The sequence below is a fragment of the Nannobrachium achirus genome (assembly GCF_963921795.1).
Source record: "Nannobrachium achirus genome assembly, chromosome: 5".
Taxonomy (NCBI): Eukaryota; Metazoa; Chordata; class Actinopteri; order Myctophiformes; family Myctophidae; genus Nannobrachium; species Nannobrachium achirus.
Genome location: NC_137814.1, coordinates 1,716,136 through 1,742,938, shown reverse-complemented (window position 1 = coordinate 1,742,938; position 26,803 = coordinate 1,716,136). Strand labels below are relative to the sequence as shown.

Below are 26,803 nucleotides of genomic sequence, written 5' to 3'. Positions count from 1 at the left end.
GACATGTCAGCCCCTGCCTCTCTAACATTCTCTGCACGTCCCTGGGTTAGGCCCCCCAAATGGTAAAGGTCACACATCAGGCTGGTTAAGAGTGGAATCAGTCTGCCCAGAGCAGCATTCCCTGTCCTTCCTGTGAACTTTAACCCATTACCGGCTCATGGAAGTGTCCACATGGTGCCGTTCTTCCAGCACTCAGGTCTGTCTCATTGGTCAGTGCAGTGGTTCTCAACCTGTGGGTCGGGACCCCCATATTAGTTTGGGGGGGGGGGGGGGGGGGGGGGTCCCCAGATGATTAACTTAATGTGCAACACTGTTTTCTCACTCAACAGTAAACAAACAGGGAGCGTTTCGCTGTTACTACGTGTCATCTGTTCGACACCCAAACCTTACCCTAAACCTAACCTCTGTGGGGTGAGTCACTAACCCTCCCAACTCTAACCCTAACCCTAACCCTAACCTCTGTGGGGTGAGTCACTAACCCTCCCAACTCTAACCCTTACCCTAACCCTAACCTCTGTGGGGTGAGTCACTAACCCTCCCAACTCTAACCCTAACCCTAACCTCTGTGGGGTGAGTCACTAACCCTCCCAACTCTAACCCTAACCCTAACCTCTGTGGGGTGAGTCGCTAACCCTCCCAACTCTAACCCTAACCCTAACCTCTGTGGGGTGAGTCGCTAACCCTCCCGACGCTCCTTTGTCCAAATGACGGTCGTTGGAAAGAGCCAGATTTCCCCAAACAAACCAACATAAAGTTTAAGTGTATAGAGGGTATCTGCACATTTCTAAAGTGAGGATTTAACCCTCTAGGACCCACTGTTGTAATATTACAATGTTTGTATTTTGTCCAAAAAAAGGTTTAAATCATTTTATTTTAGCTCCCCTTACCACCTAAACATCACCATTGGATTCTATTGTTTAGTATTACAATGCCATTAGGGGCAGTTAAAATATGATTATTTTGGGGGGTCCCCTGTTAAAATATTAATATGGTTATTTTGGGGGTCCCCAGTTAAAATATGATTATTTTGGGGGTCCCCAGTTAAGATATGATTATTTGGGGGTCCCCAGTTAAAAAAACAAGACGAACCTCGGTTCGAAGTGAAGCGGTGGACAGATAAAACCTCCAATAGCACATGAAACCAAGTCATTTGATGAGACGATCAAATTGTACATGTTCCTCTCCATGCTGACTATAGCAAAGTTAATAATTATTTAGTATAAACCATGCTATTACCTATAGGGTTGAATTGTCATGTGAAGCTTCACCAATCCAATGCAATAGGTGAGACCTATGCAATAAGTGAGACCTATTGCATATTTGAAAAAGCCTATTCATTCTGGACTGATATTTTACACGTACGGGACAGGAAAAACCTGTTCATTCTGGCCTGGAGTGACCATATATGGACATAAGGTAACGGACATTGTGTTTTTGAAAAACCCTGTTCATTCTGGACTGAAATGACCATATATGGGCGTGGTACACAGATTCATTGGAGGTAACGGACATTCTGTTTTTGAAAAAACCTGTTCATTCTGGACTGAAATGACCATATATGGGCGTGATACACACAAAGCCATTCATTGGAAGCGGTTTCCACCGCTTCAAAAACACAGGGTATCACTACAGTTAAAATATGGTTATTTTAGGGTTTAGAACCACATTACTACAGGCAGACAGTGCTGAACCCTGAACCTGTATTCACCCTGTTGTTGTCATGGCAACCGAATATGATGTAATGTTTGGTTGTGACGCAACGTGCAGGGCTGAAGGCTGTGTGTGTGTGTGTGTGTGTGTGTGTGTGTGTGTGTGTGTGTGTGTGTGTGTGTGTGTGTGTGTGTGTGTGTGTGTGTGTGTGCGTGCGTGCGTGTGCGTGTGCGTGTGCGTGTGTGTGTGTGTGTTAAGGCTATGGACTATGGAGGGGTCGTATCAGGACACAGTGTCGTAGTAACAGTGTCCTCTTGTCTGGGCCTAAAGTTGACAGAAAATAGCAGATCTACAAGCTCACAACAAGCTCTATACTAGTACAGAGCCCTGAGGTTGCGTTATTGAAAACAAGCGCTTCTAAACTCCAACACGTTGAAAAATAATCACCGGCACAAAATGTATTTACAGAAAGTAGCTCATAACAAAGGACTTTTATGTGTGGATGTTTGGACAGTCAATGGTTGGTGGTGGTTGGTGCAACTACTGTATATTCAACATATTCATTATGTTATGCTTTAGCTATTGAACAATAGCAGATCTACAAGCTCACAGTGCCGTGCTGTGAGCTTGTAGATGTGCTATTTTTGGAAGGGAAAAAAATCATGACATTTTTGCAAATCTTTCAATATATCTTCTTTAAACTGAACATTTGTAACTCAAATTGATAAAAGTATTTTTATACTGTGTTTCTCTTTTAATCATGTGCATGTTGATCAAGTTGATGATTTATATGTAAGCAACTACATGTTAACGTAAACCTAACATGAAGTCCAAAAGCCTTGGTTTGTAGCAACTGAGTTAAGGTATTTATGATGTGGGGGTGTTTAGATAGATAGGTCTGACAGGACCTGCTATCTTGATGTGAATCTCTTTTGTCCTGAGGTGAGTTTCTCACGTGTATCCTACTGCTGGCTGGCTGCGGGGCCTCAGAACTTCTTAATAAACCTCGGAAGGAACACTTTTTAACCTCCTGATATCTGGCCTCGCGTCTTTTCCTTTTCAAATAATGTTTGTAATTTAAAGCTATACTGTGTAAGTTGCTCAACTAGTGGTCTGTAGCAGTATAGCAAACCGCGGTCGCGTCTGCTTTTTTCGGCCGTTTTTTCGCAGCGGACCGGGCCTTCAGACCACCGCGTCCGCCTTGCCTCGCCAAGACGCATCCATAGAGGTCTCTCGTGTCCCTCTACGAGCAGCGGTTGGGGAGTTACATGCTAGACTTCTAGACCAGCGTAAACAAAGCTGTTGAAGCAAGCTATTTCCTGAAGAGACGCAAGATGCACTGTAATTGGCCGGTAGTGTATTATGTGTGTATGATCTGCAATGTGATTGGCCAACGTATACACAACGTATACGGACGATGCAGATGACGTCATTTTTCCGCGAAATCCGGACCCCGGCAAGGATCATAGAAAACATATAAAGAGAAGGCTTTAGAAGCTGAAAATAACAGAGTGGGTGTTCTAAAACTTTAGCGATTTAACAGTTAGGACAATATTAAGATTTGTTTTATAAAAAAAGTTACATGGTATAACTTTAAAGGTTTAATTCCAAACTTATCACAAATATTTGCTTCTGGGGGGGGGGGGGGGTCCCTGATACATAGTATTTTGAGAGGAACATGAAAAGGTTTGACACAGAAACATGCTTTTTTTTTCATAAAACTCATAAGGATTTAGAAGGCATTTATAGAATGGGGTCCAAAATATCCAAAGACTTGCTCAAAAATGTTAACGATTTTTCAAAGAAATTGCAGATCTACAAGCTCGCAGTGTGGCACGTTCCCTGTCTAAATGGGTTATAAAATATTCTAGAGTTGCAAGTTGCGGCTATGTATTTGCAGTCTATCCCAGTTTTTATTTCAATGATTTAATTTTCATATTTTGTTTTTAATAGCCACTCCACAAGCTTTGTTTTGTGAGCACATGTTTATAATTATTATTTTTCTTCAAAATTAGCCGATCTCCAAGCTCTCCTGTTGCTATTCTCTGTAATATCTGGAGTATAAAATATGGTCAAATTGGATCAATTGGTTCCCCATTTTACTGAGGACCCTCTGGAAGCCCCTCAAGGACCCCTGGGGGTCCCCTGACCCCACTTTGAGAACCACTGGAGTGTGTGTGTGTGTGTGTGTGTGTGTGTGTGTGTGTGTGTGTGTGTGTGTGTGTGTGTGTGTGTGTGTGTGTGTGTGCGTGCGTGCGTGCGTGCGTGTGTGTGTGTGTGTGTGTGTGTGTGTGTGTGTGTGTGTGTGTGTGTGTGTGTGTGTGCTGCTACAGCCAGTCATAAGAGACACTGTGCTGCCACCTAGTGGAGACTGATGTAAAGCAGCTCAGCTCAGACCAAGATCTTACCAACCAACCTTCCTTCCTTCAGTGGCGTCAGTTCAGAAAAAGCTAAGGTATGGCAACATGACTGGGAACATGACTGGTGTCCACTATGATACCCAAGTACCTGTCAAAATACTTTATAAACATTAAAGGAGCTAAATATATTTTTCTTGAAAAACGGATGCTAAAATAAAAATAATGTTTCGAAAATATTTTATAAAAAAATAAGCTTCATATATGTGTTTCTATTCACAAATGACCACAAAAAGCGTAAAATAATGATAAAATAATCATTTTGGCCATTGTCAGGCTGACACTTTGTTTACATTCTAGTCTATCCACAATTTTCCCCGGGGGTTTACTGGAGACTATCAGGACCAAACTTCCGGGTTTAACAGCAGACATACAAGCTCACGTCGCGTCGCAGATGCAACCCGTTGTGAGCTTGTAAATCGGCGGCGGAAGATCGGTGCAAACGTCTGCGCAATGCACTATGGGGCGTAGGAAAATCGTGGATAGACTAGGATGTAAACAAAGTGTCGGCCCTACAATGAAGAAGTTGACTATAGCTCCTTTAAGGATGTCCATAATTACAACACCAGAGGCAGCGCCACAGATCACTTTCAACCCAGAGTCAAAACCAACAAAGGGTCAAACTCTTTTTTCTGCTATACCACCAAAATGTGGAAATCCTTACCGAAGGCCATAAAGGAGTGTGGATCACTAGCATCCTTTAAAATTGCCCTGAAAAACCACTTACAGGCAGCAGCCGTTCGCAACTGGTAAAAAAAACTAACCCCAGCCCAACCCTACCCTCCCCTGCCCCTTCTTTGTATATACTTACTGTTTGTTTAGACTCTTTTTTTTTCTTTACATATCTACTGCATAGTACTGTGTTCTATTCGTCTGTCATTCAATGTTATATGAGATACTTAAATGGTTTCCTGTAGAAATAAGCTTAGTCTTTTCTAGGATCTCCTTTTAGTAGACCTTGTACCAGTGAACTGTACCGTCATGAAACTGTACCTTTTCCTATGCAAACTTCTAATAAAGTCTTCAATCAATCAATCAATCAATCAAAGTCTTGCACCACCAGTCATGTTGCCATACCTTAGCAACAGGCATGATACATTTATTTTAAGAAGTACATTTATTTTTTTCCCCCGTTTCTACGGTTTCTTGGGCTGGATATGGCAGCCTGGAACGGTTGTTCAAGTGCAGCTAAACCTGGCATGTTAGTAAACGTGCCACAATTAACAACAATGCATTGCACCTGTGCAGCTGCTGACCTGTGGAACCTGGGAATATACCATTCTGTCAAGATGGGGAGAATAAAAGTGTGGAGAATATAATTATAATACCTTGTTAAAGTGACCATTTTTGAAAAACGGCCAAAAGACGCGGACACGACCGCGAAACTAGCTACTAGGTTTAACATGTAAATGATGCCATCTTAGAATAGATCTAGGCCTACCGTATGTCACAGTGCAGAAACATCTTAGAATAGATCTAGGCCTACCGTATGTCACAGTGCAGAAACATCTTAGAATAGATCTAGGCCTACCGTATGTCACAGTGCAGAAACATCTTAGAATAGATCTAGGCCTACCGTATGTCACAGTGCAGAAACATCTTAGAATAGATCTAGGCCTACCGTATGTCACAGTGCAGAAACATCTTAGAATAGATCTAGGCCTACCGTATGTCACAGTGCAGAAACATCTTAGAATAGATCTAGGCCTACCGTATGTCACAGTGCAGAAACATCTTAGAATAGATGTAGGCCTACCGTATGTCACAGTGCAGAAACATCTTAGAATAGATGTAGGCCTACCGTATGTCACAGTGCAGAAACATCTTAGAATAGATGTAGGCCTACCGTATGTCACAGTGCAGAAACATCTTAGAATAGATGTAGGCCTACCGTATGTCACAGTGCAGAAACATCTTAGAATAGATCTAGGCCTACCGTATGTCACAGTGCAGAAACATCTTAGAATTGATCTAGGCCTACCGTATGTCACAGTGCAGAAACATCTTAGAATAGATCTAGGCCTACCGTATGTCACAGTGCAGAAACATCTTAGAATAGATCTAGGCCTACCGTATGTCACAGTGCAGAAACATCTTAGAATAGATGTAGGCCTACCGTATGTCACAGTGCAGAAACATCTTAGAATAGATGTAGGCCTACCGTATGTCACAGTGCAGAAACATCTTAGAATAGATGTAGGCCTACCGTATGTCACAGTGCAGAAACATCTTAGAATAGATGTAGGCCTACCGTATGTCACAGTGCAGAAACATCTTAGAATAGATGTAGGCCTACCGTATGTCACAGTGCAGAAACATCTTAGAATAGATGTAGGCCTACCGTATGTCACAGTGCAGAAACATCTTAGAATTGATCTAGGCCTACCGTATGTCACAGTGCAGAAACATCTTAGAATTGATCTAGGCCTACCGTATGTCACAGTGCAGAAACATCTTAGAATTGATCTAGGCCTACCGTATGTCACAGTGCAGAAACATCTTAGAATTGATCTAGGCCTACCGTATGTCACAGTGCAGAAACATCTTAGAATTGATCTAGGCCTACCGTATGTCACAGTGCAGAAACATCTTAGAATAGATCTAGGCCTACCGTATGTCACAGTGCAGAAACATCTTAGAATAGATGTAGGCCTACCGTATGTCACAGTGCAGAAACATCTTAGAATAGATCTAGGCCTACCGTATGTCACAGTGCAGAAACATCTTAGAATAGATCTAGGCCTACCGTATGTCACAGTGCAGAAACATCTTAGAATAGATGTAGGCCTACCGTATGTCACAGTGCAGAAACATCTTAGAATAGATGTAGGCCTACCGTATGTCACAGTGCAGAAACATCTTAGAATAGATGTAGGCCTACCGTATGTCACAGTGCAGAAACATCTTAGAATAGATGTAGGCCTACCGTATGTCACAGTGCAGAAACATCTTAGAATAGATCTAGGCCTACCGTATGTCACAGTGCAGAAACATCTTAGAATAGATCTAGGCCTACCGTATGTCACAGTGCAGAAACATCTTAGAATAGATCTAGGCCTACCGTATGTCACAGTGCAGAAACATCTTAGAATAGATCTAGGCCTACCGTATGTCACAGTGCAGAAACATCTTAGAATAGATGTAGGCCTACCGTATGTCACAGTGCAGAAACATCTTAGAATAGATGTAGGCCTACCGTATGTCACAGTGCAGAAACATCTTAGAATAGATCTAGGCCTACCGTATGTCACAGTGCAGAAACATCTTAGAATAGATGTAGGCCTACCGTATGTCACAGTGCAGAAACATCTTAGAATAGATCTAGGCCTACCGTATGTCACAGTGCAGAAACATCTTAGAATAGATCTAGGCCTACCGTATGTCACAGTGCAGAAACATCTTAGAATAGATCTAGGCCTACCGTATGTCACAGTGCAGAAACATCTTAGAATAGATGTAGGCCTACCGTATGTCACAGTGCAGAAACATCTTAGAATAGATCTAGGCCTACCGTATGTCACAGTGCAGAAACATCTTAGAATAGATGTAGGCCTACCGTATGTCACAGTGCAGAAACATCTTAGAATAGATGTAGGCCTACCGTATGTCACAGTGCAGAAACATCTTAGAATAGATGTAGGCCTACCGTATGTCACAGTGCAGAAACATCTTAGAATAGATGTAGGCCTACCGTATGTCACAGTGCAGAAACATCTTAGAATAGATGTAGGCCTACCGTATGTCACAGTGCAGAAACATCTTAGAATAGATGTAGGCCTACCGTATGTCACAGTGCAGAAACATCTTAGAATAGATGTAGGCCTTCCGTATGTCACAGTGCAGAAACATCTTAGAATAGATGTAGGCCTTCCGTATGTCACAGTGCAGAAACATCTTAGAATAGATCTAGGCCTACCGTATGTCACAGTGCAGAAACATAACCGCCTTCCTTGATGCATAACAATGTGCCAACGAGCAACACAGACTGCCCTCTGCAGTGAATGTTTTATAATGATAATCTAAATCTACAAAGTAACTAAAGTTGTCAAATACTGTTAGTGGAGTAAAAGTAAATGTACTGAAATATGAAAATGCTCCAGTAGAGTAAAAATTAGGGATGGGACTTTAGCTGATTAATTGCGATTAATTAATTACAGAAAATTTACGTGATTAAAACAATTAACGCATTTTAATGCTACTTAGTTTTTGCACCACAGAACCTTCAGTTTGGGGCATACCGATCATAGCAATGCACCAACCAAGAAGAGACAACAAACGCAAAGGGAGAAGTAGCCGACCAGAGCGATTTGCTTGGCCCAGTGGATGAGAAATTTAGATTTAAAAAACTCACTCGTTGATTCACTCGTACAAAAAAAATTGTTTTACTTGAAAAAAAAAATGCTTCTCAGGTAAAATATTCATATGCGATTGAACATGTGATTAATTTCAATTAATTCATTACAAAGCCTCTGATTAATTAGATTATTTTCTTTAATTGATTAGATTATGTTCTTTAATTGAGTCCCAGCCCTAGTAAAAATACATCAGAATTGTACTTAATTACATTAGTAATTGAGTAAATGTACTTAGTTACTTTACATCACTGCTAGCAGATACTGTAGTCCTGTGAAGCAATGAGTTAAGAAAACACAATTTTACTTTTCATCAAAATGTTTTATTTTGTTTCAATAACATCATTGCATTAATTGATGTGACATTGAAGTCACAACGTAAATACAAAATGCATTGGTTTCATTTCTGTGAAGCTCAAAATACATATGAAATGACATTTTATAAGATATACAATGAATGAGAAATTAATTTGTATAAGATATAAAATAAACGTGAAATTACATTTCATAAGAAATAACATGAACGTGAAATTACATTTCACAAGAAATCAAATATTTGACAATGTTTTTCAACCAAGTCCATGATCAATCATCTGTACAATATTGATGCTTAAATGTACTAGCTCACAACGCGCCAAATCACAATGCAGTGTGAGCTTGTAGATCGGCTATTTTCAAATGGTCAATGTATAATTATGACAGCAATTGTGGCTGCACTGAATTTGTTGTACATGAATGTTGCTGACCCCACTTTGAGAACCACGGTATCTATAAATCTGTACAATATTCATGTTTAAATTAGACACACAGAGCCCCCCCAAACCAAACCAACCCCCCCCCCCCCCCCCCCAACCCCCACCACACCTGTTCCTAATTCCTAATTATTACATTATGATACACTGGCCTGTCTTCTGTCTGTCTGTCCTTCTGTCTGTCTGTCCTCACACCCTGTCTGTCTGTCTGTCTGTCTGTCTGTCTGTCTGTCTGTCTGTCTGTCTGTCTGTCTGTCTGTCTGTCTGTCTGTCTGTCTGTCTGTCTGTCTGTCCTCAGACCCTGTCTGTCTGTCTGTCTGTCTGTCTGTCTGTCTGTCTGTCTGTCTGTCTGTCTGTCTGTCTGTCTGTCTGTCCTCACACAGACACACAGAGGCATACTCAGAGTAAAACCCAAAGCCAGCATAGAGAGGTTCTGTGAATGTGTTCTGGAAGGTGTACAGGTGTGTCAGTGTGTCTGAGGACACTGTGTAGAAGGACAGAGTCCCAGCAGGACAGTCCACATACACTGCTGCTCTGTTGACCCTGTCCTCACTGTCCTCACTGTCTCTGTCCTCTCTGTCCTCATCCACTGCTGCTCTGTTGGAGTCGGAGGGACGGAGAGGAAGGACAGTGAATCTACTATTGTGTGTGACACCGTAAGCGTCTCCATGGTGAACATCTCTACAGACCAGACACCAGGACTGCTCATTCCCTCCAAGCATACAGTCCCTACCCTGCCCTTTCCTGTTGATTCCTCTATAGGTCACTGCTATCATAACCTCTCCACTCCACTCTACCTCCCAGTAAGAGCGTCCAGTCAGACCCTCTGTACACAGAACCTGGACCCGCCAATCAAACCTGTCAGGATGATCAGGATATGATTGATCCTGTTCCACCCGCGTAGCCTTCCTGTTGTTGTCAGACAGAGAGAGGACTCTGTGTGCTGTGTTTGTGTCCAGAGTGAGACGATGGGAATCTGATGAGAAAACAAAGTAAACATTAAACACACACACACACACACACACACACACACACACACACACACACACACACACACGCACACACACACACTCACACTCACACTCACACACACACTCCAAATATTTTCAATATTTTTCAAAAATAGCAGATATACAAGCTTGCAGCACTAAGTGATGCACTGTAAGCTTGTAGATCTGCTATTTTTAAATAGACAACATGTACAATATTGATAAAGAGGTTAAAATGAGAGTGATGCTGTACTATCACCAAGGGCGCTGGAAGTGGGGTGCTGAGGGAGCTGCAGCTCCCCTGGTGGTGGGGAGGAGATTTCTTTTTTCTTTTTTTCTTTTTTTGAGAAAAAAAATTATATATATATATTTTCTTTTAAATTTTTTGATATTGGCCTATACACACACACACACACACACACACACACACACACACACACACACACACACACACACACACACACACACACACACAGAGCTATATTAAAACAATAATGTATTTGACTTTGGGGAATAACATATGTTGAAAAAAGGTGTTTGATTATCACATGGTCATCTAATCACATTGTCACCTTGCCACCTTCGGTCAGAAGGGAAGTCGAATTTAAAATTTGTTTTAAAATAAATCCCGCTTTGATGGCACACCAAAGTCTATTTATTTGAGAACTAGAAACTGTCTGTAGGCTCATTGTTGCAAACTAACACTGTTGTATATGGGGAATAAAAAACAATAGAAAACTGTTACAAAAATAATACCCAATTTTGTAGTGTGTGCGTGAGTGATTGTGTGTGTGTGCTGTGCGTGCATGCTGTGTGTTGCACTGTGTGCTAAAATAACTAGTAACTATACAGCTCCTTGTTACACCGTTGTGCGGGGAATAAGCACCTGAAACCGTAATAACAATAACCCAAAACCGGATAAAAAAGTGAATTTTCGGCGTGCGGCCTTGGGCCGCACGCATGAACTCCTCCAAGCTCAGCTCCCCTTGGGATTTGGGAGTTCCAGCGCCCCTGACTATCACATTTTGCTGGGGACCCCCTGGAACTCCCCAAGGGCTCCCTGGGGGTCCCTGGAACCAAGTTCTACCCCAGGCTCTATACTCGGTCTGTTCAGTTTTTCTCTCCACACTCCAAATCTCTTTGTTCAAAATAGCTGATCTACAAGAGTGTTGCAACGCAATACGTTGTGAGCTTGTAGATCTGCTATTTCCGGAGAATGTTCATGTATAAACACATGTCCAACATTGGGATGCAGGGTTTAAATGGTTCAAAGAAGGTTCTTTGAGGAACCATTTGTGGTTGAGAGCTTGTAGATCTGATATTTGGTGTAGAGGGAAACAGAGCCCTGAGGAACTCCAGTCAGTGACGTGGGTTTAAGTGTTTAAAATACACACTAAAATCATTAAGATAGTGTTTTATTAATTAAGAATCAGATCCAGATTGCAGCTTTAGTTAACCACTTGAACCCTAGTGACCCTATTCTGGAATAATAATTCTAAAATAGCAGATCTTAAAGCCCACAACACATTGTGAGCTTGTAGATCAGCTATTTTATCCCTTCCCTAAAACACCCTGGACGACGCTCCACGCGTCCCAGGCGCGTTATTGGAAATGACACCCGAGCTCCAGGGAAACCCCGCCCACCGAAGCTTTTGATTGGCTGAAGCGGAGCTAGGGAGCGTTCCATTGTAGTCGCTTGGACAGGGCGTTTATCGTGGGCTTGCCCAGGCCTTACGGCCTGGGCATAAATGTGAGTTACGAAGCCGTGGTGAATGCAATCGTTATATGTATATAACGATTGCATTCACCACGGCTTTGTAACTCGCGCGGCGCTCCGCCGTCCGCTGGCCTTCGCGCCGCTTGCAGTGTCGTGGACAATCGAGCGGCTCCGCCTGGAGCTCGGGTGTCATTTCAAATAACGCGTCCCAGACTCTTCTCCCTTCCCTAAAACACCCTGGACGACGCTCCACGCGTCCCTGACTCTTCTCCCTTCCCTAAAACACCCTGGACGACGCTCCACGCGTCCCAGACTCTTCTCCCTTCCCTCCCCTCAACTTTATCTCCCTTAGGGGAACCTGTGACAGACAGACAGACAGACAGACAGACAGACAGACAGACAGACAGACAGACAGACAGACAGACAGACAGACAGATACTCACATCTTGTAAGGAGTTGAGGTTTAATCCAGTGTTCTCCTCCATGATTCACACTGTAGGAAATAGAACAATAATTAATCAATATCTAAAGGTGAACACACACTAGCAGATAATCGGGGCACCTCGCAAGACGGTCAGGGCCGGACCTACTAACTTCACTTTTTCCCCTCATTTCTTTTCTTTAATATGTTGGACATAGCTGGTTTCTTTTTGACATTGATGGAAAAATACTCAGATATTTTAATTAAGTAAAAGTATCAATACTACATTGTAGAAACACTCTGTTAAAAGTAAAAGTCTGGAATTCAAAATGTACTTGAGTAAAAGTACAAAAGTATTTGTATCAAAATGTACTTGAAGTATTAAAAGTAAAGTGTTGAAAATAGCAGATCTACAAGCTCACAGCGCGTCAAGTTGCAACACGTTGTGAGCTTGTAGATCAGCTATTTTCAAATGGCTTAGGTATATAGAGTAAATTCAGAGTCTCCAGTTCATCATTGTAAGCAAACACTGCACTAACCAACATGGACACAGTCCAAGTCTACTCACTTCAGAGTCTCCAGTGCAGCAGAGAGTTTCTTCAGACCAGAGCCTCCTAAGTGGCTGAAGTTCAAGTCCAGCTGTTTCAGATGGGAGGGGTTGAAGGTCAGAGCTGAAGCCAGAGAAGAACAGCCTTCCTCTGTGAGCCCACAACCTGACAACCTGCAGAGAAATCCATATTTAACAAAGTGCTGTTGATGTTCAAGTAGAGATCCACACAGAGAGAAAACACATTATTTATTTACCTCAGGATCTGCAGTCTACACTCTTCACTCTTCAGTAGAGCAGAGAGTTGCTCCACTTGTGATTCTTGCAGGCAGTTGAAACTGATGTCCAATTCTCTCAAATGGGAAAGATTGGAGCTGAGAGCTGAGACCAGGATGTTGAATCCTGTCTGTGTGATGTTACAGCCAGCAAGTCTGAAATGATAGATTATAGATCTGGATGAGTTTTAGAGTAGAGACCAAAGAGATGGAAAGAGAAGGCAGGCAGGAATAATGTGAAAGTACATCATCTTAATCGTAAACTTCCAACAGGCAGCTAACTGACAGGAAACAGGCAGAAGCAAGTTAAAAACATGATAGACAGACAGACAGACAGACAGACAGACAGACAGACAGACAGACAGACAGACAGACAGACAGACAGACAGACCTGATTAATTATCAGGTGTGTCACAAGTTTCAAGTTTTAGATCTCAGCACGGCTCTAATAACTGTACCTTATATTTATTTCTAGTCAGAGTGGGTTACCATGATATCAACCTTATTGACTAAACGAAACACAAGACAGAAGAGTGATTAAAATGACTTTGACTGCTGGTGGGCTGGGGAACCAGCAAACCTTCCAGACTGAGTTTACACCAGTTTGACAGTCAGTGATTGTTTAAGTGGACGTGATAATTCCCTAGCAGCCATGATGGATCACATGTTGTAGTTACTGTACATCACTGTGATGAAACTTGGACCGTTTCATGATTCTAGTCAGGTCCACCATCACTTCAGCTTTAATCACACTATTTTAATTATCATCAAACATTAAATAATAAAATGCTGGTTATTTAATCTGACCTCAGTATCTCCAGTTCACAATGTGGACTCTTTAATCCAGCAGAGATGATCTCCATGAATGAATCCTGCATGTTGTTATAACTGACGTCCAATTCTCTCAGATGTGAAGGATTAGAGCTGAGAGCTGAAGCCACAATTTCAAACTCTGGCTTTCTGAGGTCACTGCCAACAATTCTGTAAATGTAGATTATGTCAAATCAGAGATTATCATAACATATTAGATCAAATTAATTAAGGGGATTAACTATGAGAATGTAAATCTAGTTGTCCAGATATTAACAGGTCATATAAGAACAGGGAACCAGAACATATAAAAGTGAATAATCTGTATACTACAGTTTTAACATGCTATGAACTTGTTCTATGAACTAATTTAGTAATTCCTCATAGAAATCTGTAAACCTAGGTAATGACCAAGCAGTTTTAATTTTGACAGCAGAGCAAATTGTGATTTTAATCATAGTCTTTTGAATAAGTCATATAAGTCATCTAAAATGTTTTAGTTGACTTAATATCACAACAAATCTACAGACTATAGGCGGGTTTCTGGTCCACGTTACACTGATAAAACTAGATGCGTGCGCAGGGTCCGTACCAAAATTAGCCAATGAAACCAGCGCTCCCCAAAACAACAGGTTTGGGGATTGGACGAAATTGATTACATGATACAGTCAGCCGTGCATTTAGTCTCAATGTTTGTAAACAAGAAACCCGTCTATAGTCTACAGAATTTGTATTTTGGTGGGCCGTGATGGCATCATAATGCCCGATTTGCTGCAGGCCAAAAATAGCTAATTTACAAGCTCACAACACATTTTATATAGTTTTGCTGTCGGCCTCCGTTTAATTCATTTCATCTTTTTTATTTTATACTTCAAACACCATAAAGAAATGTCATACAAACAACATATAATTATCACTATTAACCCAAACCCTAACAAGAGAAAAACGTATTTCATTTTACTCAGGTCAGGAACACTCCTAGCTTTTATACTAGAGTGAGATGTTAATGTGTGTCTCTTCACATTTAAATGTCTGGTGGAAAATGTTTATTTTACGTACATTGGAGCAACCCTACAGTATAATCCAGGAAATATGTTTTAATTTAATTTAATTTTACTAAGAGTATTGTTGATGTGATAAATGTATATGCACTGTTATCAATAGTATTGTTTATATATTATACACGACTGTCATCAAAAGAACCACAATGGAAATAAATCTGGACTTCATTGTGTCTCCTCCTCAGATGGTTATAACTGTACTATTATTGACTTTAAAATAAAATAAAAATAAAACCTCGGTTCGAAGTGAAGCGGTGAATTTCTATTCTATGTGTTCTCTGGACAAAGCCACTTCTTGGAAGAAAAACTAAACTGAATGAATAGTTTATAAGGCCATCCTCTGTACACCCCTCCACTAATGGGATGGTCCGTTGTCATGGTGAATAGTACAGAGTTCTCGAGTTCTCCTGTTCTGTGTGGTACCAGGTTCCTTGTTCCCTGTTGGTGTGTATTTTACACCCTGTTTTACCTGGCTTTAACAGGATTAGTCTTTATTTACACATTCATACAATATCACCTGTCACTATCTGAGACCTGAATATTATTGGATATTTTACATTGGATATTTGAGAATCACTTGTAGTTTTAAATGTGATGGTAGATTGATTCTCTTCAAACTGGTTTTCTATTCTCATGACTACTACTAACCGAGCCTTTCTGGTGTTCCTCACAGCTGGGACCAGCCTGGATTTACCCTTAGGCGATGTCTTGTATTTGTCCAGGTCCAACTCATCCAGAACCTCCTCTGACGTCAGCAGCATGAAGGCCAGAGCTGAACACTGGCTCTCAGACAGTCTTGTCTTTGATCTGTCCCCTGACTCCAGGTACTGTTGGATCTCCTGATGCAGTGAGTGGTCGTTCATCTCCATCAAACAGTGGAAGATGTTGATATATCTGTCAGGAGAGAGATTTGGATCCTCACGTTTTATCTCCTTCAGGTTGTTGATGGCTCTCTGGATCTCATCTTGTCTGTTATTCCCTGTCTGAGCCACAAGGCCTACTAACAGACTCTGGTTGGACTCCAGTGAGAGGCCATGGAGGAAGCGGACAAAGAGGTCCAGGTGACCATTTTTACTCTTCAGGGATTCTTTAAAGGCTCTCTTCAGGAAGTCAGCCAAGGAACTGACATCATCTCCCAGGAATGTCTTCAGTACCTCTGTGTTCTTCTGTGTGTAACAGTGGAACAGGTAGACTGCAGCCAGAAACTCCTGGATGCTCAGATGAACAAAGCTGTAGACCTTTCTCTCAGATTGAAGTGTCTCTTCTTTGAAGATCTCTGTGCACACTCCAGAGTACAGCGAGGCGTCTTTCACATCAAGACCACACTCTTCCAGGTCTTCTTGGTAGAACATCATGCTACTTTTCTCCAGATGTTCAAACGCCAGCCTGCCCAGCTTCAGAAGTAACTCCTTGTCAGCTTCCATGAGCTGCTGTTGATTTTCTCTCTGCTGTTGCTTCTTTCTCTGGCTCTTGTTTGGTTTTGTTTTCTTGGTCTTGTCATACTTCAGATTCTTCCTCTTGGTCTGGACCCACAGGAAGTGGCCGTACATCTTAGTCAGGGTCTTGGGCAGCTCTTCTGTCTCGTCTGTCTTCAACATGTCCTCCAGAACGGTAGCGGTGATCCAACAGAAGACTGGGATGTGACACATGATGTGAAGGCTCTTTGATGACTTCACGTGTGAGATGATTTGGTTGGCCAGCTTCTCATCACTGAATCTCTTCCTGAAGAACTCCTCCTTCTGGGGGTCGGTGAACCCTCGTACTTCTGTCACCAGGTCAACATATGCAGGAGGGATCTGATTGGCTGCTGCAGGTCTGGTGGTTATCCAGAGGAGGGCGTTAGGGAGCAGATTCCCCTTGATGAGGTTTGTCAACAGCAAGCCCACTGATGATGTCACTGTGACATCAGAAACAATGGCATTGCTGTCAAAGTGCAGTGAAAACCTGCTTTCATCCAGACCATCAAAGATGAAGCCAACCTTCCAGACAGCGAGCTGCTCTGCTGTGACCTTCTTTAATTCTGGGTGGAAACGATGGATCAGTGAGAGAAGACTGTGCTGCTCATCTCTGACCAGGTTCAGCTCCCGGAATGAGAAGGGAACCAGGAGAATGACATCTTGATTTTCCAAACCCCTTGCCCAGTCCAGAGTGAACTTACGCACAGAGAAGGTTTTTCCAATGCCAGCGATGCCCTTGGTCAGAACTCTTCTGTTGGGTTTATCTCTGCCAAGGAGGAGGGGTTTAAATATGTCACAGCATTTGATTGGTTGGTCATGGAGGGTCTTCTTCTTGGAGAGTGTCTCAAGCTGCCAGACCTCATGTTGGGTATTAACCCCTTCACTCTCTCCCGCTGAGAGGTAGAGCTCTGTGTAGATGCTGCTGAGGGAGGGCACTTCAGTGACGTATGTCACACGATCAAAACGGTTCAAACCGACCTTATAAACCTTTAAATCCTCCTGCGGACTGACACCTGCTATGAGAAGACAATGAAGACATTTTAAACTTTCACCCTGATTCATAACTTTACATTCAAATTTCAACAGCATTACAACTATGTATTAAATACCATATATATATATATATATATATATATATATATATATATATATATTAGGGCCTGGACTTTAACTGATTCATTGCGATTAATTAATTACAGAAAATTAACGTGACTAAAAAAATAGATTTTGCACCACAGAACCTTCAGTTTCGGGCATACTGATCATAGCGATGCACCAACCAAGAAGAGACAACAAACGCAAAGGGAGAAGTAGCCGATCAGAGCGCTTTGCTTGGCCCAGTGGATGCGAAAAATTTAGATTTTAAAAAACTCACTTGTTGATTCACTTGTACAACAAAATGTGTTTTACTTGAAAGAAAATGCTTCTCGGGTCAAATATTAATATGCGATTAAAATGCGATTAATTGCGATTAATTAATTACAAAACCTGTAATTAATTCGATTACTTTTTTGAATCGCATCCCAGCCCTAATATATTATTATATATAATTACAATAATAACTAGAAATACTGTTCCTACGAAACAGTGTGGGCTCACATGGAACACCATATATGGGCACAATGTCTATATCATTTTTTGTCTATATGTTTAGCATCAGTATTTGGACATTGATACAACTAGAAGAGAAAATTTCTAAGAAATTTTAAGTGTGCCTGCAGCTCGCTAAGTCTGTGCAACCTTGTGTAGCGGTTGGTGTTAGCATTAGCGTTATTTCATTTGACGCAACCCGCGTGTCTGTATGACAAACGGTTCACGAGATCAAGGGTCACTTCCTGTTTGGTGAGGGGCACTTCCTGTTTGGCGAAATAGGCCCCAATTAAGGTCATGGACGATTAATGAATTAAAGCTGCAAGCAGCGATGACCAGGCCCTCGCAGCTCTACCCACGTCACAAGGCCAGCAGCCAATCAGAAACCAAACAGGAAGTCAGCCATTTCGACTAATTAGTGGCGTTTTGGAGCATTTTTGGCCGTTATCACGGGTCGCACTTTAACGACAGTTTTTTGAGAAAAAATTGTTTTGTGAGAAAAAAAATTTGAGAAAAAAACTTTTTTGAGAAAAAGACATTTTGAAAAAAAAATTGTGAGAAAAAAAAATCTTGAGAAAAAAAAGTGAGAAAAAAAAATGTTGAGAAAAAAATAATTTTGAGAAAACAATTTTGAGAAAAAAAATTTTTGAGAAAAAAAGATTTGAGAAAAAAAAAATTGAGAAAAAAAAATTTTGAGAAAAAAATGTTGAGAAAAAAAATTTGAGAAAAAAAAAATTTTGAGAAAAAAAAATTTTGAGAAAAAAAAATTTTGAGAAAAAAAAAAATTTGAGAAAAAAATGTTGAGAAAAAAAATTTTTAGAAAAAAAATTTGAGAAAAAAAAATTTGAGAAAAAAAAAATTTTGAGAAAAAAAAATTGAGAAAAAAAAATTTGAGAAAAAAAAATTTTGAGAAAAAAAAATTGAGAAAAAAAAATTTGAGAAAAAAAAATTTTGAGAAAAAAAAAATTTTGAGAAAAAAAAATTTGAGAAAAAAAAAATTGAGAAAAAAAAATTTGAGAAAAAAAAAAATTGAGAAAAAAAAAATTGAGAAAAAAAGAAAAGGTATGACACCAGCCGCAAGTCTGTACGACAAACGGTTCATGAGTTATAGAGGCACTTCCTGTTTGGTGAAGGGCACTTCCTGTTAAAGAGGGGGCGAGGCTTAATCAATTCCAGCTCATCCCTATTGGTCGGAAAAAGACCAAAGTTGTGTGAGCATTTTACATTTTAAATGACGTTGCTAGGCAAAAATATGGCAGAGTTATGTGGCGCCAAAGTTTCTGGTTTTTTTTCGGAGTCCCCCATTCAAAGTCAATGGAGTTTTTGGGCGTTGTTTTTTGCGAATTACATCGCAATCGTAAAGCGGATCGGAAAGAAAAGTAATAGCACACCATTCCCGGCCGAGCCGCACATTTTGATGTATATATTGCGGGGGTGGCGTAAATCGTGCGGCAGTTATTACGTGCCGAAGTTTCCCCCATTCTAAGTCAATGGGGTTTTTGGGCGTCGTTTTTTGCGAATTACGTCGCAATGGTAACGCGGATCGGAAAGAAAAGTAATAGCAACCTATTCCCGGCCGAGCCGCACGTTTTGATGTATATATTGCGTGGGTGGCGTAAATTGTGCGGCAGTTATTACGTGCAGAAATTTGTGGCGAAACTATGGACTTAATTAATTAATTAAGTATGGCGGATTACAATAAGTGTTTTGCCATTGCGTTGCATGGCAGGCACACTTAATAATACAATGTGGACATTGAGTTTGAGGATGTGTTCTGCTATATAAGCATGTCATTAATGATATGAAATGTTAATTAGAGTGAAATATGTCCAGTCTTACTTTGTTGACTTGTGGTTTGACTGGATGTCTTCAGTTCAGGTGTGGTTCTGAGTTTCTCTCTGTGGAGATGAAGACAATATAATATAGATCAGGGGTTTTCAAAGCGGGAGACGGGGCACCCTGAGGTGCCGTGCCGGCAGTCCAGGGGTGCCGCGAGATAATGTGATAATATTTGAAATTTATTTGGATATTTACAAATATATTTAGTATCATTTTAAATTTGAATTACAACGTTATTTTCAGTCAGTTCTAAACAAAATGTCTATTATCTCGCTTTCCTGTCAACATAATCGCTAAAATGTGCTATAAATATAAGGTGCTGAGAGTGAAATTTAGGAATATAATAATGTAGGGGTGCTTTGGTTAAAAAAAATATTCATAGGGGTGCCCGAGCCAAAAAAGTTTGGGAACCCCTGGTATAAATAATATATAGTTAAGTGTGCCTGCCATGCAAAGCAATGGCAAAACACTTATTGTAATCCGCCATACTTAAGTAAATAAGTAAATAAGTAATGTCGCCACAAAATTTCGGCACGTAATAAGTGCCGCACGATTTACGCCACCGCCGCAATATATACATCAAAACGTGCGGCTCGGCCGGGAATGGGGTGCTATTACTTTTCTTTCCGATCCGCGTTACCATTGCGACGTAATTCGCAAAAAACGACGCCAAAAAACCCCATTGACTTAGAATGGGGGAAACTTCGGCACGTAATAACTGCTGCACGATTTACGCCACCCCCGCAATATATACATCAAAATGTGCGGCTCGGCCGGGAATGGTGTGCTATTACTTTTCTTTCCGATCCGCATTACCATGGCAACGTAATTCGCAAAAAACTACGCTCAAAAACCCCCATTGACTTTGAATGGGGGACTCCGAAAAAAACCCAGAAACTTTGGCGCCACATAACTCTGCCATACTTTTGCCTAGCAACGTGATTTAAACTTTAAAATGGTTAGACTCCAGACTCGCGGCTGGTGTCATAATTTTTTTTTTTCTCAAAAATTTTTTTTTTCTCAAAATTTTTTTTTTTCTCAAAATTTTTTTTTCTCAAAAATTTTTTTCTCAAAAATTTTTTTTTCTCAAAATTTTTTTTTTCTCAAAAATTTTTTTTTCTCAATTTTTTTTTTTCTTAAATTTATTTTTTTCTCAAAAAATTTTTTTCTCAAAATTTTTTTTTTCTCAAAAAGTTTTTTTTCTCAAAAAATTTTTTTTTCTCAAAAAATCTTTTTTCTCAAAATTTTTTTTTCTCAAAACTTTTTTTCTCAATTTTTTTTTTCTTAAATTTTTTTTTTCTCAAAATTTATTTTTTCTCAAAAAAATTTTTTTCTCAATTTTTTTTTTCCAAAAATCTTTTTTCTCAAAAAATTTTTTTTCTCAAATTTTTTTTTCTCAAAATATTTTTTTTTCTCAAAATTTTTCTTTTTTTTCTCAAAACCCTTTTTTTTTTCTCAAAAAACTTTTTTTCTAAAAAAAACTGTCGTTAAAGTGCGACCCGTGATAACGGCCGAAAATGCGCCAAAACGCCACTAATTAGTCGAAATGGCTGTGGGTGGTGTCATATGAAGAACCATAATGTTAAAGCTTATGCAAAAAATGTTGTACATAAATGCTCTTATATCACTGTAGACTAGAGGTAATGAATGCTATCAATCACAGTATAACATCCTATCCTATCATATAGTATAGTACAAGTAAAATGCCAAAAGGCGAGTGGCGACCGTCAGTCTTAAGTTAATTTGTGGGTTCACTTTTGGGGACCTCTCTGGGGGTCTCGACCCACAGGTTGACTGAAAAACAGCAACCCGTTGAAGGGGGATGGAACAGACTAATTTGTCTAAAGAATGTGCAAGTGTTTATTGCTCTGGTGTTTTCTTTTCACGAACTGGGATTCTCATCAAATGATTTATGTTTGTGTACCACCGCGAATAACGATCTAAAAACAACGTGTCACGCGCCAGAGTTTTGCTCAACCACCACGAAAAGCTCGCGGCTTGCTTTAATGCGTGGCTCGCTCGCGTCACTGCATGCAGAGAGAGTCAACAGCGGCACTGCCAGAGATTAATAGTCCTGTGAAGCGTGGCCAATGCCAAGCTCTGTGAGATGGACATACGGACATACATACACACAAAGCCAGATGTAGGCGTGGTTAGCACTGCTCAAAAACATATTGCAGGGATGAACTTCATTTAGCTACTGGCTTGAGCCTCCTCTGATGTCTATGCGTGCACCTGCCTGTATTGTATATGAGGATTGACATACTGTGTATGAGGTCCAGGTTCATTAGTGAAGTCAATCAGTCTTCCTATAGAGCGATCACTCTTCATAGACACACAGCTGGCTGTTGGAGACTCTGCTCTGTGGTGACCTCTGGAATCATAAGAATGTTCATAGAACATAAGCGTAATATAGGGTGATAGGGTTTCGGGTTTTATAAACCCACGGGCCCCCCTAGTGGCGAAAATACATTTTGTTTTCATCCGATAAAAATAGACTCCCAATGCGCCCATATTATCTGCATAAATTCATACTAGCATACTATATGTATTTTGTAATTTCCAATATATCGTGACTCGTGAGGAAGCGGCAGCGCGGCGCCAATCATAAACATCAGGTGTAGCCTGGGACGGCTTCCAATTTCGGGCTTTTGATCCAGTCGGGAGCGGATGGGCTCCTACGTCATTTTGTATTCAAAACGGACTACAGTTTGGCAGGAAACAGTTTTAACCCCTACTTGCGCATGCGCTAACGACTTGCGCATGCGCTACTGGGTTGAAACTGTTTCCGGTTTGGTGTTTCCTGCCAAAGTGTAGTCCGTTTTGAATACAAAATGACGTAGGAGCCCATCCGGTCTAGAGCGGATCAAACGGCCCGTTTAGTAAACGAAGACCAGGCTTTCCCCCAGCGGAAAGCCTGGTGATGCGAGGTTACATCAGGTGTAGACCAGCTATTTATTCAAGTTGTCTTGTCACAACACAACACGTGAAACATGGGGAGGGGAACTCAAAATCAGGAGCACAGAAACAAAAGGATTATAGGAAACAAGCTATCATGTTGCAGCTGCAACATGCTCATCGCTGAGTAAATATTGATACACCATGAAAATGCACTTTTCCTATTTTAAAACCTTTTTTTGGGGTCCCACTATCACCTTCTATCCTCACAAAGTCCCATTTCTGACCGTTGGGTCTTTCTCTGGTTTTGGGAAGGTGAAGGTTAAAAGGGGGGGGGGGGGCAGTTCAGGCCAAAGGTGGTACTGCAGCTGAAAATGCTCTGAGAGCCATTCAAAAATGAGAGGCTCTCTATTCAGGAGTGGTAATAGCGATCACGTTTCACAGACCTTCCCAACACAGCAAGTAAGTTTCAGGTCCTAAATGAAAAGCGCTTTTTATCAACATTCTATTGACAGGATCAATGAATTGGCAGTGTTTTATGCAGAGGATGAATATGTGTACGTGTCGTGTACAAACACATGTTCCCTGATGGAGCAGTGTTTACTACAGCACTGATGCTGTAAATGTTGGTGAAATGAGTCAATTGGAGTCTGCACGGCTGAAGATAAATGAACACATGATGTCGGTGGGAGAGGAGATATTGTGTGTTTTGCAGAAACAGCAGCGTGGTGTTGATGTTTGTAGTGTGAAGCTTAATGTCAGTTGTCAGGCTGCATTCACACTAAAGAGTGATATACCATCTCATTGTCCTTTGAGAATGAGGGGGGGGGGGGTGTTATCCAATTCATTCTCTATGGAAGTCACATGGTTTCATGCCTCTTCCAAGCCTCATGGCTTGGATGATTTACTATTTGTAGGAAGCCTCAGAGTGTTTGTGTTGGAGCGCCTCTGTGCGCAAAGACAACAGACCCGGGCCCCTTTGATCAGGGCCCCCTTGATCTGAAAACCCATGGGGAATAAGGTCTAATTTCACCACTGTCATAGAATCATCATATGAATGAAAATATAAGATCATTCAAGAGGCCCCTTTGATGTCTACGTGTGCACCTGCCTGTATTGTATATGAGGATTAACATACTGTGTATGTGGAGGTCCAGGTTCATTACTGAAGGACGGAGGGTTTCCCATGGACCAGTCACTCTTCATAGACACACAGCTGGCTGTTGGAGACGCTGCCCTCTGGTCAACACTTCTGGAATCATAAGAATGTTCATAGAACCATCATAAGAATGAAAATATCAGTTCATTCCAGATTCTTTATTGTTATGTCCCATTATACACGTGTAAAGAGAGTAAAACATATTGCAGGGATGAACTTCATGCCTACTGGCTTGAGCCTCCTCTGATGTCTATGTGTGCACCTGCCTGTATTGAATATGAGGATTGACATACTGTGTATGTGGAGGTCCAGGTTCATTACTGAAGTCAATCAGTCTTCCTATGGACCGGTCACTCTTCATAGACACACAGCTGGCTGTTGGAGACTCTGCTCTGTGGTCAACACTTCTGGAATCACAGAGTCACTTTATTAAAACAACTTGAGTTTTTTTATTAAAACAATTAGTTTTTTATTAAAACGTGAGTTCCAATAATCAAGATAGGCCTACGTCAACATTACAGTTACCGGAGATTACACTGTTGCATTGTACAGGGACGTGCAGATAATGTTAAAGAGGCAGGGGCTGACATTTCTAAAAGGGCCTCTAGACAAAAATATTGAAAAATAGCAGACCTCCAAGAACACAACACGTTGTGAGCTTGTAGGTCGGCTATTTTCGGTACTTGATACCCCACTAAACTAAGCATAAAAGAGTCAATCCGGGAGATGTGGCATAACGGCATGGATTTCTACACAGTGAAGCACATTATTTCAGACATCAAGCTAGCCATGTTAGTGGTGGTGGACATCATGGGGACATCAAGCTGGCCATGTTAGTGGTGGTGGACATCATGGGGACATCAAGCTAGCCATGTTAGTGGTGCTGGACATCATGGGGACATCAAGCTGGCCATGTTAGTGGTGGTGGACATCATGGGGACATCAAGCTAGCCATGTTAGTGGTGGTGGACATCATGGGGACATCAAGCTAGCCATGTTAGTGGTGGTGGACATCATGGGGACATCAAGCTGGCCATGTTAGTGGTAGTGGACATCATGGGGACATCATGGCGACATGAATTCGTCTTGGGATGACCGGCCTACGACAACCGGCACGAAACCAAAATACAGCTGCCTCGACGCCCACAACGGGTCGAGGCAGCGACGCGTTGTGGGCTTGAATCAGCTGTTATACGTTTGGGTGGGACACCTGGGCCACAAGTAGCCTGTGATTGGGCTTCTAGGCCAGTATTCAACATGATAGACAAGCCAGTGGGCCAATCATGTGATGTCTCTCTGCTCTGTGGGCCGGTGCCACTGAAGGATTGGCCCTCTCCACTTAGTGGCCGCCCAGCCCATACTGGCTGTGACTCAGCATGACATCACTTTGGTGTGTTATAGTGTTGTGTAGGAGGATTGACATACTGTGTGTGTGGAGGTCCAGGTTCACTGAAGACAGGAGGATTTTCCATAGACCGGTCACTCACACAGCTGGCTGTTGGAGACTCTGATCTGTGGTGACTTCTGGAATCATAACAATGTTCATAGAATCATCATAAAAATGAAAATATCAGTTCATTCAAGAGCCCCCTTTGATGTCTATGTGTGCACCTGTCTGTATTGTATATGAGGATTGACATACTGTGTGTGTGGAGGTCCAGGTTCATTACTGAAGTCAATCAGTCTTCCTATAGAGCGGTCACTCTTCATAGACACACAGCTGGCTGTTGGAGACTCTGCTCTCTGGTAAACACTTCTGGAATCACAAAGTCAGTTTATTAAAACAACTTGAGTTTTTTTATTAAAACAATGTGAGTTCCAACAATCAAGATAGGCCTAAGTTAACATTACCATTACCGGAGATTACACTGTTGCATGGTGCAGGGACGTGCAGCTCATTTTAAAGAGGCAGGGGCTGAAATTTCTAAAAGGGCCTCTAGACAAAAATATTGAAAATAGCAGACCTCCAAGAACACAACACGTTGTGAGCTTGTAGGTCGTCTATTTTCGGTACTTGATACCACGCTAAACTAAGCATAAAAAAGTCGATATGGGAGAAGTAGCGTAACGGCATGGATTTCTACACAGTGAGGCAAATTATTTCAGCATAAGATGCTGGGTTCAAGTTCAGGAGAGTTTGCACTAGGCAATTCTCTCTTGAACGCTGCCTTCAGGTATGCAATGGATTTCTTTCACCATAGTAAAAACTGCATTCATGGTCTTGAGAGGGCACCATTTACAGACGGGTAAAAGGGCAAGGGCTCAAACCCCCTTTGATGTGTGCACATGCCTGGCATCTTGATCTAACCAACTTTTACGGTTCGGAACCAACTCGGTTCTCGGTGGAAAAGCTCACCTCTGGTTCATCCCATAGGGGGGAGAAAGAACCAGAAACAGGATAAAATTAATAGAATGTCCATATACAGTATGGGCATTCCCAGCAGTGGTGAAAGTGAGCCGGAAAGCCAAATGCCAAAATGGCTCCAAGGTCCATGTGCCACCCATGATTTTTGATTTTTTTTTTTGAATTTTTTTGAAATTCAATTTTTTTTTTTTTTTTTTATACAAAAAACACAAAAGACGTCAAAGACGTCATTGGCACAGGACGCCTTTGAAAAAAAGACGTCAAGAGACGTCATTGGCAAAGGAGAAGCCAGCTGTCAAAATCCCATGTGTTATATAACCTGCCACAAACGCACGTCCAGGAAGAAAACAATATACTAAAGTCAGATTAACATACAGTAGGCTACACAAGTGTTACTAGTTAGACTATATTTTCTGATAAAGTGCTTCTAAATTATTCCCGTGGGTTTGTGTAGGTCAGTGTAATCGATTTTGTTTGTTTCAGTGTTTGACGCGGAGCGGGTAG

General features: G+C 41.3%; 1 protein-coding gene across 1 annotated transcript in view; it reads right to left on the bottom strand.

Moving 5' to 3' along the window:
• The window catches only part of LOC308286164 (NACHT, LRR and PYD domains-containing protein 3-like), a gene marked incomplete at both ends in the record, with an annotated part of 28,373 nt that extends 2,562 nt beyond the window's left edge, over positions 1–25,811 (bottom strand). The window contains 10 exons of the mRNA XM_080727120.1: positions 9,571–10,130; positions 12,316–12,370; positions 12,867–13,019; positions 13,103–13,297; positions 13,928–14,101; positions 15,640–17,464; positions 19,878–19,936; positions 25,360–25,458; positions 25,577–25,690; positions 25,792–25,811. Coding sequence (XP_080583246.1) covers positions 9,571–10,130; positions 12,316–12,370; positions 12,867–13,019; positions 13,103–13,297; positions 13,928–14,101; positions 15,640–17,464; positions 19,878–19,936; positions 25,360–25,458; positions 25,577–25,690; positions 25,792–25,811 — 3,254 coding nt within the window. The remainder of the gene's footprint in view (positions 1–9,570; positions 10,131–12,315; positions 12,371–12,866; positions 13,020–13,102; positions 13,298–13,927; positions 14,102–15,639; positions 17,465–19,877; positions 19,937–25,359; positions 25,459–25,576; positions 25,691–25,791) is intronic.
• Positions 25,812–26,803: the final 992 nt, after the last annotated feature.